The sequence below is a fragment of the Eptatretus burgeri genome, chromosome 8 (genome assembly GCF_056783735.1).
Source record: "Eptatretus burgeri isolate ZD-2024b chromosome 8, Ebu_testis_v1, whole genome shotgun sequence".
Classification (NCBI taxonomy): Eukaryota; Metazoa; Chordata; class Myxini; order Myxiniformes; family Myxinidae; genus Eptatretus; species Eptatretus burgeri.
Window position 1 is genome coordinate 2,927,986 of NC_140968.1, and position 13,917 is coordinate 2,941,902.

The following is a 13,917-nucleotide window of genomic DNA, read 5'->3' on the forward strand; positions in this document are numbered from 1 at the left end:
GACGAAGGGTTAACGCCCAAAACGTCAGCTTCTCTTTGCTTCTGATGGCGGTTAGCATACCTCGATCAACATGCTGTTCATTTCATCCACGAGGAAAGAAACGCTCAAAGGACGGAGCTGAAAACTGTTCATGTTCGTCGAGAGGAGAATAATTGTTCATCAACATGACAAACAGTGTCGTTTCAATGCCATGCAAATACGTGCGCTTGGGACTATGCTGGTGTACGTACTGTCGCTTCAGTAGGCCGACAAGCCAGCAGAGCACACCGTGGTCTTGTACGAGCCGATAAGCCCCTGAAGGGATTCGAGCCGCGTTTATCAGCACCTTAAACACCAGCTCCTGCAAAAGGTCGACAGTGCGGGGTGAAGGCATCCATTTTTGCACAAACGATCTTATCGATGAGATTTGTTGAACACAAACAGACTTAATTTAATCAGTTGAAGAATTATTTTTTTTAAATTAACCAATTGGATTGCATGACCACGTGCCTGAGATGCAGCATCTGCAAGAGGACCGCCGGCATAGGCCAGCAGAAGAATGAATATGTGTTGCCGTGCGCAGAGCTCCACACACGTGCGGTCACGCAGGCCCACCTCCAGCACGCTCAATGCCCACTCTCGCTCCGTGGACTGTCCCGCATACTGTTACAGACAATGACAAACTCACCAAATGCCAATCGCAGAGAATTCATCGATGTATATTAAAATTCAGAAAATCTTTTATCGGCCTTTTGTAATTCTCCCAATGAAATTCACGTGACCTCGTGAAAGAACACAATGCATGTCATCCATCCTTAACGTGGTGGGAAAGCACGTCCATCATGGCAGCCCCACCCCCACTACCCCGTCCCCGACCGACCCACTGCAATTCCTCCGATTCCTCAAACCTCTGCCTGCGATGAGAAGAAGAACTTGTAGAAAGCTGGCACTTTCTTTGTGTCGAGGAACTCGTGAGAGAACATGAAGCGGTTGAGGTGAAGATACATTGGATCCTCTGAAATTGAGGACAATTTGAAAGTTAGCAGCAGAGTTTTACTACAAATACAACTACTCAGCCAGTTTTGTCATTATAAAATAAAAATAAAAAAACCATGGTGAATCTGAAAGGAGATCACGTTCTCAGCTGTATTTTATTTTATCATCTGGAGGTCAAGAAAAGTACATTAGCGGCATTGGGAAGTGAGGTGTGGCTGACGTTTCAAACGTGTGTGTGTGTGTGTGTGTGTGTGTGTGTGTGTGTGTGTATGTATATATATATATATATATATATATATATATATATATATATATATATATATATATATATATATATATATATATATATATATATATATATATATATATATATATATATATATATATATATATATATATATATATATATATATATATATATATATATATATATATATATATATATATATAGTTACGGCTGTGGAAATTCGCATTACACCATAAAAGGCCCTCAGGTGAGATATCTCCATAGGTACATGTGTAGTTAGCCTAAACCCGTTGTATAGAGGGAATTTATGTGATCCATCCGGGCTGCGACGCTTTGAGTTAGCCATTTTTCTGTTCTATCTTTTATTTCAAACATCACAGCATCTCAACAACCACGCCATCCCCACCACAGCGCCAACCACACTACAACGATTCCACCTCCACCACCTAGGCTACCACATCATCGCTTCTACAACCATTCACAAACACCACCACCTTCGCCTTTACCCTCACAACTTAATCCCACATCATCGCTTCTACGGCCATTCGCAAACACCACCAGTCAACACCAAACGTCGTGTTTCCGGAGCCGTTCGCTCCGACGAGCGCGTCGATCCGTGGATCAGGAATGCTTCACGCCCTCTTCTCCTCCGTCCAATGGGCAAGTGCGAGGCGGCTTGGCTCCGCCTCCAGGCACGTGTCGGTGAATTCCGTCTCGGTCCGTCTATGCAAATTTTAGGATTAGGGGAGTTCACGCCCATTTTTACCCCACCAATGGCTGACCGGGGGGGGGGGGCGGTGTGGCCCCGCCTCCAATCGCGTCCTGATCCGGGAATTTGCATATCGGCGCCTCCTAAGAGCTATAAAATGACGAACGCAAGGCGACTCAAGAAGAGAGTGTGGAACTGAGAAGAGGGCAGGAGAGTGTGGAACTGGGGAGTTGGTTGTGAGAAGCGAGAAGCGTGGATCGTGGAGCATTGAGTGTTGGGCGGCGGAGTTGAGAGTTGAGCTGGAAGAAGGGGAGTGCGTGCGGTGGAGCTGCAGGCGGCGGGTCGGAACAAGGGAGCTCGGGTCCGAGGCAAGGAAGATGGTGGTCGGCAACGAGGTTGCGGTGTGGGGGATCGCTCGTCTCGTCACGGGACCCAAGCCAGCCAGCCACTCCCCTCCCCCAGGGCATCAACAATTTCCCCTTCCCCCGCGCTGAGATAGTGCAAAGGGGGCCCCGTTCCTCCCCCACCCCAAACGTGGTGCCAATGAAACTCGCCAAGGGGCACGGAGCGGCGTGGACATTTGCGGCTTGCCCGCCAACGCGTCACGAGGACGCGTGTAAGACCTCCCCGGTCTCGCAGACCTGGCCGCTCCTCGAGGTCCCGCGCACATTTGGCCTACGGGCCTGTCTGCCTCCTTGTCTGTGAGGGTGGCTTCTTTCTTTTGCTTTTGTGTAAATGTGTGTTGGCGCCGTCTGTGAAGTAAAACTGTGTAAGTGTTGCCGTGTGTACGCGTTAGTCGGTTGTCTTACATTTGCTTTTTGTGCATAATTGTATGGCTGTAAATACGTGCCTTCCGTGCTTGTCTGTGTGTGCGTGTGAATAAAATGCTTGTTTGTTGAACTGTTCCCGCTCTGCTTCGTCTCATTCCTTTTAATTGACTCTCCATCCTGCTTCACGTAAGGGGTTCGTCGTGGGTGCAACATCCCGGTAATTAATCGGAACCGTCAAGGCCGACGTTAACACCGCTTGGTTATCACTGTAGCACGGAACGGACCGCTTAAGCGGTTCGTGTCCGGAGTCGGCCTGTGGCGTGGTACGATCGCCCGGTCGACCACTCGCGCAGGTACTTAGGTCGATCGAATTTGGCGAGCAACCCTATCCTGCACGGGTGGGCAATTGGCATGATTGTGGTGAGGTTAAACCCCCACCCACGACTAGCTCCTGGCGTTGTTCCGAGAGGGTCACGACTGTATTGTCTGTCCGGTGGGCGACGTGCCGCGATTCGAGTTACGTGGCCGTTCGCACGCCGGCGGGCGCAAATTTGCAACAATATATATATATATATATATATATATATATATATATGCATATATATATATATATATATATATATGCATATATATATATATATATATATATGTATATATATGTATATATATATATATATATATATATATATGCATATATATATATATATATATATATATATATATATATATATATATATGTATATATATGTATATATATATATATATATATATATATATATATATATATATATATATATATATATATATATATATATATATATACATATATACACATATATTAAATCTTTTGAAACCTGGCAGCCGTTTTACCATCCGCTATTCAAACCTTAATAAATCTGAGCGGCCGGTTTACCGGCTTCAAATCAAACCTCCATATACATGAGCGGCCGGATTTTTCTCCAGGAAGTTCAGGATGGGGGAGCCGAAAGTCCAAGGCGCTCAGGGTTCAAAGGGTTAAGCAAGTGATTCTTTACCATTGAAAGATAGAGCCAAAAACAATACATAGTTTGATATTTCAAAAAGTTGTGGATGGATTATAACAAAACTTGGTGGATGAGTTGGGTAGGTGACAAGAACAAGCCCATTCTATTTTGGTTCAGGTACCGATGCAGATCTGACCTCTCAGTGGGATACGAAACAGAACCTGTTCAGCCTGGCGGAGGTATGCACTCGACCGAGTGCCGTTCTATTTTGGCTACGAGTTCGTCTTTTGTATCTCGGTGCAGCTTTTTGAATGTTCCACGTATCTCAAAACAACAACAACAAAAAAATCAGAGTTCTTCTTTGACATGCAGCACATGGCTGTGGGTCACATCATTTGCTGGGGTGCAGCTGTGCCGCTGATGCAGTGCCCCCAGTAGGTTAGAGCAGGAATTTGGAATTGGGAAAATGACAACTTACAGCTGGGCCAAGATTTTAAACCCAGGCTCGGCAGCTCAGCGGTGAGTGGATACACCTCCAGGTTATCCTGCCAACCCAAAATCAGTTGAAAAACTAATATAAGGCAGGCCCGGATGTTGGAGGCACTTTGGCCCGACGTCCATGATGAGCATGTCATTAAAGGAAAATGCAAAGAAGATATCAACACAGAGGCACGGCCACAGATCGTTATCCAAAAATCAAACCAACAAACATGAACTTTACGCCTGCAGTAAACGAACAACCTTTTTCAATCACGGGAACAGACTCACCGGGTCGAAGCAAAACCGATGCGGTCTTGGCAAAAAAGATGACGACGAGGAAAGATAAGCAGGCATTGGCCTTGTAGATTCCCCCACGGATAAACTCGACCAGGTAAAGCAGCTGATTCCATACAAGGCAAAAACAAATCACCACCATTCGTAAGAACACACGGTTCCAATCAACTGTGGCAAACAACAAAAGTTGACACGCTTCTGGTCAAGTGATCCGCACGACTTCTGCAATATAATTAACATCTCAACCCGAGCCTAATGTTGCAACCCAAATTTGGTAGCATTCTGATTGATGGGTCGAGAGAAGAAGATTTTAGAAGGAATTCACGCGACCGCCATTTTGACACACTTCCGATCACGTGATCAGCATGGCCTCAATTTAACATCAGGACCCTATCCTAATGTTGGAACCGAAATTTGGTGGCATTCTGACTGGTGGGTCTGGAGAAGAATATTTTTGAAGGACATATATATATATATATATATATATATATATTTTTTTTTTTTTAATATAATTTTTGAACGTGGGAGAGGTGGGTGACAAAACATGGAAAGAGCAGAGGGTGCAGGACCAGAAAGGAGGGGGTAGAAGACAGAGACCACCGATCTGGTGTGATTTACACCAACCACAAGTGTGATTGCAACCTCCAATTACCGTCACAGCCATACCAATCTCGTCAGCATACAAAACGTCCCAGGGAGTATCTAAGAGGTGACACCATTTCAACATCCAAAGAAGCACGACCTCAATCACAAGCAGAATGACGGATGGCAGACGATGGGAAAACATCCGGCCTCGTTACCTCCGCTTTCTCCCTGAAACGAGCGCCTTCGAGCTGCGCGTAAAATGCCGCAAGGACGTGGTAGGCGGCGCTGCGCATTGCAGGGTCGTAGCTCGCCAGCGCCGCGAGCACCACAGCCAGGCCATTCATGCTTGTGAAGTAGTGACAATCTAGATCAGAACCTGTCATGACAAGCGCACAAAATGGCACCTCTCGTTGTATGTTGCTTTCATCCGAGAGCAGTTCCAGAGATACCTGTGATCCTGATTCTCATTCACCCATTCTACGTGGTGCATACCTGGAGCAGCGAGAGTACTGAAAAGGGGAAGCAGGAAGCAAGGATCGTATATATTTTCTGACTCCTCTCCAAATACCTGCACAGAAAATTCCTCACTCGAGACCTGCAGAGTAAAAATGACAGATACTTTGTTGTTTGACAGACAGCACAGAAATAAATACTTTGTTGCCTTGTTTGGCATTACCATCTGAGCAGGCAGCTCATGATGCTGTCACCATATATTTAAATCCCAAATACAGCATTCACTTGTCCATAATGTCCTTCCAAGTCATACAAAAGTACTGCTACCTGGAATGGGTGATCCATAGTTACAATGTAGTAAGCCTCGAGTTTGGGACCGTGTGTTTTGAGTCAGAGTGCCATATAACGGACCTGTTAGGCTAACTTGTATGTAAGATGTGCACTAAGGGAAGGACAGCGAGTATAACCTTTAGGGTAGAAAGGGTAAGGTTGTATGTGTGAAACCTCCCCGTAAAGCAGGTGGGGCCAGACTGAGGACTTTCCAGCACAAACGGAAGTGCGTCACGGTTCATTCACAATCTATTCAGCCAGTGCGAGCAAGCCATGACAATGAGGTTGGCAGCAGTGCCGATGAGGCGAATCTGCCGAGGTTAAGAGGTGGACGATGAATAAACAGCCTTTGAGCTGCAGGAACATTCTGGATGGGAGGGCGGGACAAACCCTGGGGAAAGAGCGTCACCCTATCTCGATCAGCGACCGGTGAGGACCAGCCGTGGATGGATCCGGGCAAATAAATTTTTATAAAACCAGTGTGTGCATTCGTGTTCTCTCGCTCATCCCCGGTGGTGGCATTTTGGACTGCGGTGGACAGGCCAGGAAATCACAAAACCAGTGAAGCCTGAACACAAAAATCGAAGCCCTTGGGTTGCTGTGGTACCATCGGCGACATCCACATTGCGCTGGAGACATCCCACACCTGTTTTCCCTTCGTCTAAGACTGGTTTCTGTGGCACCGAGGGGGAATAGGATTACTTATTTATTTAATTGAAAATAATTTTGCATATTCCCCTCCCACAAATACGTGTCTGTCATATTGCTTGGATTGTTCCATTCCCCAAGTCACGTCCACCTCTTCTTTTATTAAAAATAAACCTTTATAAGGGAAATCGATATTTTCCAATATTTTCCCACTGCCACCGAATTTGGTTGAATTGTGAATAACCTTGGGGAAATCGAAAGGTAAATCCAAGCACAGGGTAATTTGTATTTGAACGCAGTTTCGCTTGCCGTCCTTTTGGCTGTTCGCGGGATCAAAGATCCCGGCACTGAGGCATATCATGTCTGCGAGCCTCCACCGAGTCATTTGGTGTCAGGAGTGGGATATTAACCCACTTTATTTCCTCAAGGTTGATGAATAACTTTGGATTCAATTCTGTCCAGTAAGTTTGTGGAGCTGGAACCTCCCCAGATGTGAGAGCAGTACTCTATACAAGGACTAATCAATCCTTTATATAGTAGAAGCAACTGTTCAGAGGAGAAGAATCTTCGACATCTGAACAGGACTCAATTTATTTGAGGCAGATTTAGCTATTTGTGTAATGTGTGGATTCAGGATATAATAAATTTGATGTTAGAGTGATACCCAGTAGGTTTATTGTATCACATGGTAATGGTAGAGCTTTCAAAGGAGATTGGAGAGTTGAGAGGAGTTTTAGAGAGAGAGAGAGAGAGAGAGAGAGACAGAGAGAGAGAGAGAGAGAGAGAGAGAGAGAGAGAGAGAGAGAGAGAGAGAGAGAGAGAGAGAGAGAGAGAGAGAGAGAGAGAGAGAGAGAGAGAGAGAGAGAGAGAGAGAGAGAGAGAGAGAGAGAGAGAGAGAGAGAGAGAGAGAGAGAGAGAGAGAGAGAGAGAGAGAGAGAGAGAGAGAGAGAGAGAGAGAGAGAGAGAGAGAGAGAGAGAGAGAGAGAGAGAGAGAGAGAGAGAGAGAGAGAGAGAGAGAGAGAGAGAGAGAGAGAGAGAGAGAGAGAGAGAGAGAGAGAGAGAGAGAGAGAGAGAGAGAGAGAGAGAGAGAGAGAGAGAGAGAGAGAGAGAGAGACAGAGAGAGAGAGAGACAGAGACCAATAAAACCAGTAGAGGTGGCAGTGCACTGCCTGCTTTAAGCCCTGAAGGGAAATGAGAGAATTGAGAAAATAAGAAAGTCTCCCGAACTGAGGCCAAAGCATGATAATAAGAGGAAGAGGCCAGACACACGCACAGTCGACAACACACACTAAAAGGTACGATTGAGATGTGGGTAATGGTTTCAACACACAATTAACAACACAGCGGTGAAACAGGAAAAGAAGACAGACAGAACCGGTACAGCATCATTAGCTTTGAAGAGCTTCAACGAAGGAGGTAAGACCCAACATTTCAGCCCAACTACCTGGAGTAAGGATGTATGAAGGGGCCAAGTGGCTTTTGCATGCGTCTTAATGAATGCACAAATCTTTATAAAAACAGGTACAGGAAAGACAATATGAAATGGCTGTTTCCAAAAATTCCAAGTCACTCATCATGGCAGTTTTGAGGTAATCAAAACAGGTGTGAAAATGTATGTGCTTCGCAATGCGGCATACGGGAGGCATGAGGCGCCGTTTCAGAGGAAAGCGCAGAGCCGTGTTCAGCATGCGGTCATGCTGCAGGAGTGAGAGGACATGCCGGGAGCTCGGTTCCTGCCAAAGGGTGAATCCCAAAGTCTCCCGCTTCTGCCGCTGCTCAGTGACAGCTTCACCCCACAGGAGCATTCTAAGAGACATCGCGTGTGAGTGCAACGCTCACGACACCTTTCAACATCACCACCGTAACCCCCGTTAAATAACTCTTCAATAAATGCACCATTTCACTTTGGCCACGACAAACAATTAAATATTTAAACATAACCACACCCAAACATCTGTAATGAGACAATAAGTACGCTGCAACTGACCGGTTGGATTAACAAAACAATACGATTTTTTTTTTTAAATGAGACTTCATCAAGTCAAGCTGTGACGTCACCTCAAGTTGGACAGTCTGACGTCGTGATTCTCATAAAACTGCAGCAAAAACAAAAGTTGGCAATCTGAAACACAAACGACACAAAAATGTGACCGCCAACGCCGACCCAACAGATATGAACATTGCATGGTGTGTGCTCGCGGTGTGTGCACACATTCTTAATTCAGAAAATTAAGAAAAGAAGGAAGAAAAACAAAAAAAACCCACCTTTTCATACAATCTCCAACCACTGGTCCAACACGTGGAACATGTCTTTCAATCCGGACAAATCTCACACTCTCACTATGTCTCTCCGAAAGGACCGTTTGGAACCCCCCATCTACTTTTGCAACAATCCTCTGGAAGAAGTCCTTTCTTTCAAGCTTCTGGGTCTCACTATCTGCCATGATCTTTCCTGGGAAAGTCACATTTCCAATCTGGCCTCCAAAGCCAGTCGCTGACTGGGAATCCTCCGTCGTGCAAAGTCCTTCCTCGGCCCACCTGAGCTCCTGACCACTTACAAAGCTTTCGTCTGCAACCTGATGGAGTACTGCTTTCCACTCTGGGCTGGTGCTCCTGCCTCCCACCTTTCCCGGCTTCACGCTGTAGAAATCAAGGCATTTCGGATCATTGGCATCTCCAGCAATGAGGCCGAGTCTTTGGGCCTCTCACTCTCTCACCGCAGGTTGGTCGGTTGACTTTCTGTCTTCTACCGTCTCCTCTCCAGCCTCGCCCCCCCTGCTCTCTCTGCGATTTGTCCCCACCATATTTCCGCAGGGCGCTCAAGGTCCGCCAACAACCCCCTTCTGGTAAAACTATCAAAATCACGAATCACTGCTCATCTTCACTCTTTCATTCCTCTTTTTTCCCGCCTTTGGAATAAACTCCCTCACTCTGTTCAATCGCATTCTTCCCTCCAGGTCTTCAAAACAGCTGTTCACCACCACCTCTTATCATCCCCCATCCAAATCCTCGATCTTTTCTACCCCCGATAATACACCCAAGCCCACCTCCTTCAAATTCCCTGCTTTCCTTCCTGAAAGTGCCTGTAATGTCCATCTTATATACCCTAAGTTCCCCACCCCATCCCTCTCCCTTCCACAGATCTCCTAATGTCTCTGTTCCCCCTGTTTTGTCCTTCTCATTCTCACCCCTCTTGTCTCATGTCCCCCCTATTGTGCGTTGTGTGTTCGCTCTCATACGGGCCTCGACAATGTATACAAAATAAAATTTAAAAAACAACCTGTGTTTGTTGCTCTCTATCATTGCATAAATGGCTCACAATCGACGAGAGTGAAATGTAGTCATGAACCACCAATGGGTTCTTCTTTCATACGCAGCACAAGGCTTCAGGGTAGCATCATTGACTGGGGGCACGGCTGGGCCGCAAATGCAATGCATTTGGGTCAGAGCCGGAATTTGGGAATTTGCTGAGGGTGCCAGCGATAGCTCGCCTACTCTTCACGAAGGACACCGTGGGATCTTTAACGTCCACCGACGAATGCTGGCAGACGGGACGTCCAGTTTAACATCCGTCCGAGGGACGGTGCACACACATTGATCATCATCACCCTGCCTGTGGAACACTTGGATGACATTTTATAGCTGGGCCGAGATTTCAACCCAGGTTCGACAGCTTTGAGGGGGATTGTGCGGACCTGTAGGCCATCCTGCCAGCCAAGCAATGAGCTGGATTAACTAAATATGTAACGTGTTTCACAACAAGACCAGTCAGACAAAAAAAATGTTGGTAAACGAGTACAATTTGATTTGAGTGATTAGACTAACAATCCAAGTTATTTCAAGCTTTCAATATGCTAGAGGAAGAGGATCATACATCTCACCCCCCCCCTTCTTTCCCAACATCCCACCGAAGCTGCCATCTTCACTCTCCAGCAGCACGCACTCACGCGCCTCTGTTTCCCATTCACTCCACTTCGTTGCGCTCCACAAACACAAGGATTATTGAAAGAAATCTAAGTGATTGGAACAAAAAAACCGCTAAAAATAAGCAGAAGGCACTTCCTCAATGTTCCAAAAAGCTTGACAGCACCACCCTTGATGTACCTACGGAATCCAGCGTCGCTTGGTACGCTCCCAAAAGCACTGGGAAATGTTCGCTTTGGCACACACTTGGCTCCTTCTCGATCACAAACAGCAGCAGCTTCACCAGTTCTCCTGCATGCACAACACATTACACTTGGAGGGCGCAACATGAGGGACAACATCGGGTTGATGATATCTCAAATGAGCTCGCCGTATACAAATTTCAAAACAAAATCACATTTAAACGTCGATTAAGAACGAGACTGGAGCCTCTGCCTCACACCTTTCACACATCTTCATGCCGCGGGGTTGAAGGCCTTAAAGTTTGTGGGAATCTTCTGTGATTAAGCTGCATTGGAGACAGGTCGGTGGTGAACTCTCTGCCTTCTCCAACCTCCTCTTGTACCCTCTACCTTTCATATTCTCTGCTCGCCTCTCCCCCCCCCCACCCCAACCCACAACACACAACCCGACCTCCCACAATCCAGTGTGTTCCATTTTTCTGGGCGTTTCTTCCCCTTGCTCATTCCTCCTCAATGTGTCCCATTATTGTGTCCCTCTACCCCAATTACTATGTTCTAGCTCTTCCACAACCCGAGACCTCGTATCCAAGAAATAAATAATAAAGGACAAAGCATCACTCATGTTACATCGTTAAAAATGAATCCAAAGCTCCAAGAAGCCCTTGCCACCCCCGCCAAATGTCAATTAGAGACCTCTTCATTCGCAAATACAGCAACACCACGTTTGTATGGTACACCAGCATACAGAATGTACTACAAGGAAATACACAATACGTAGGATTGCACTCCGATGTCCTCTTTTCGAGGGACAAAGGAATACTGTGGATAGTCGGAGGATGGGTTACCACCTACGTTTAACGTCCATCCGCTGCTGTAAATCAACGTTTCCACAGATGTTCATCTCATTCCGCTCCAGAGTGAGCAATGTTGAAACAAACATGGAGTGGCTGCACAGCAAGGCATGGATCTTGGTGAAGCTCAGCAAGCCGCGAGGGGGCGCGACGTAGACACGTCGCATCGTTGAGTTCAGCAAGGCCAGTAGCGGTCCGTCTGTCAAGCCAAACCTGCAATGTAGAGCGCCCACTGCTTGAGGAGTATAAAATAGAAGTGTCATTGCAATGTATAATGCAATGAATGAGTTCAGTCCAAGACAAAATATCCCGACAAGCCTGGACGTTTGATCAGCACACAACCATGACAACCCAGAATATAGTGTTTCATACTTGAGCGCAGACTTCAGGAACTTGTTCCAAAGGGCAGCAGATACCTTGGCACCATCATCCTAGCAGGTGGGAACATTAAAAAATAATAATAATAATAATAATAATAATAATAATAATAATAATAATCACTCGTAGAGAGACACTTGGCAAAACAAAACAGAGTAGAACGGCACTCGGTAGAGCGTGTACCTCCTCCAGACTGAACTGTTTACATTTTATATCCCACTGATGGGCTGGATCTGAACCAAAATCGAATCCCCTTGTTCTTATCACATAACTAACTCAATCCACCGAATTGTCATAATTCGTTCACAACTTTTTGAGATATAATCCAATATACAAAGCTGAGTTCGTGACTGGATGGATGTGGGGGTCCGAACAAGGTACGTTTTCATTACAATGAAAATACTCATGAACTGCATGCTGTCGAGATGTCCAATGGTGTGTTCAGTTACCAAGCACTTGTCAAGCCAGCCATTCCTTATCAACTGTTTCTAATGGAGTGCTTGCTTGAGTGCTTAAGCCACTTGGCAATCGCTCTTCAAGAAACTTGGTAACTGAACACACCCCAGATTCGTGAAGTGGCGATTAGAATAAACATCTATAGCATCATTATTTCAGCCACATCGATGATTTCATACCTCAAGGGTGGGGTGGGAAGAGGGAGCCGACATTGCCCGGCAATGCCGGGTACACCTGCTAGTATATTGTTATGGTTGTGGGGGTAGATGGAGGAATTTAATGGGAAAGTTAGGGTTGAATAGAGTTGTTTGGTCCATGGATGTGCAGGAAACATTTTGATGTAATTAAGTAGGGAGACTGTGAGCTTAAGTGGTACATGTCACCACAGGGGAGGGGGGGGAGGTGGTGCGGTGTTAACTAGATAGTGTGGGAGAAAATAATTATATTAATGTACTCTCAATTATAATTGTTGCTGGTGTTTTATAAATTTAATTTTTATGCTATAAGTCGAATTGGCTGTCAGTGATGCTTTCCTTTAGTTATTTAGACTTTCCTTTAGTTAGCATTTTTATGCTTTAGTGATGCTTTTCTTTTGACCTAAATGTTGATTGAAGGAATGTCTTGCTATGGAACAAAGTGACCTGGTTGATAACACTGCAACTGTTGCCATGATTACGTCATTCGCTTTTCACCGAGAAGACACGTATTGCAGTTAGAGTTCTTTGCCTAAGGCTTATCAGCCCCCTCCACTCTCCCAAAAGCTTATAAATACCAGGAAATGTAATCTTGGTTGAGTGCAAATCATTGTGGATGTATACCATCTCAGTGGGTTGTACTCCTTGGTACCAAGTTAAAATAAAATTATCTGATGTAATGTACTTTCCGTTGTGGACAGTGAATTAATTGTGGCTTTCATTTGAGTCACAGGATTTACATCGAGTCGGTAAAAACGTAAACTACAAAATTCTACAACAATAGGGATTAAGGATAAGTTCCCCCAGTGACCTATTCCTACGTTTTTGCATTTACAAGCGAACCAGGCGTGCCGTGCAGGCAGAGGCCCCATCTTCTCGGGTTTCGTGCGAGCAAGCCATGCCTGGAGGTGGAACGGTTGTTCGGGGTGACGCCAGGAAGGATCAGAAGCGAGAAGGTTGGTGGCTTTGTTGGTTCAGTTCGGTGTAAGGGACGCATGCGGTCGAGAGAGAACGGGGAGAGGAGATGGCCTATAAGAACAAGGATTTATGGCTGGCTTTCCTTCGACGCATGAAGAAGATGGCACGATTCTCATATTCGTGCTAAGGCAAATTGCCTCACATACTGAACAAGACATTGGCCATTGCTCTTGTTTGGTCGTGAGACAGACCCCAGAGCCTCGTGTATGTCAAACAGCAGGTCGGGTGAGGATGATCGACGCACAAAGCAGCTGCACGGGGTCTCTGAGCCTTGGTGTTGAATACCGCTCACGAATTGCCTGACGTACGTTTTCCCGCTGCGAGAGAGCGGCTTGGCGCCATTTTGCGAGCATCTACATGTGCAGGACAAAGCGCCTCAATTCCAATTTCCATGAAGACCATCTCTGGACCAAGCTAAGTACCAGAATAAAGGATTTTCTTTTATTTCATTTCCCCTCAACTGTATTTAAGTCTGTGTGT

The 13,917-nt window shown here is 45.8% G+C and overlaps 1 protein-coding gene across 3 annotated transcripts in view; it reads right to left on the reverse strand.

Annotated features, from left to right (window-relative positions):
* The window catches only part of URB1 (URB1 ribosome biogenesis factor), a 175,519-nt gene that overhangs the window by 42,956 nt on the left and 118,646 nt on the right, over nucleotides 1-13,917 (reverse strand). For 2 of the 3 annotated variants that reach the window (XM_085890597.1, XM_085890599.1), the window contains 11 exons: nucleotides 11,804-11,862; nucleotides 11,433-11,644; nucleotides 10,579-10,689; nucleotides 8,533-8,596; nucleotides 8,112-8,280; nucleotides 5,536-5,638; nucleotides 5,259-5,419; nucleotides 4,453-4,564; nucleotides 888-994; nucleotides 490-642; nucleotides 231-340 (listed from right to left, as the gene is read on the reverse strand). In XM_085890597.1, the coding sequence (XP_085746723.1) occupies nucleotides 231-340; nucleotides 490-642; nucleotides 888-994; nucleotides 4,453-4,564; nucleotides 5,259-5,419; nucleotides 5,536-5,638; nucleotides 8,112-8,280; nucleotides 8,533-8,596; nucleotides 10,579-10,689; nucleotides 11,433-11,644; nucleotides 11,804-11,862 (1,361 nt within the window). The remainder of the gene's footprint in view (nucleotides 1-230; nucleotides 341-489; nucleotides 643-887; nucleotides 995-4,452; nucleotides 4,565-5,258; nucleotides 5,420-5,535; nucleotides 5,639-8,111; nucleotides 8,281-8,532; nucleotides 8,597-10,578; nucleotides 10,690-11,432; nucleotides 11,645-11,803; nucleotides 11,863-13,917) is intronic. The other variant, XM_085890598.1, reaches the window with a different exon arrangement.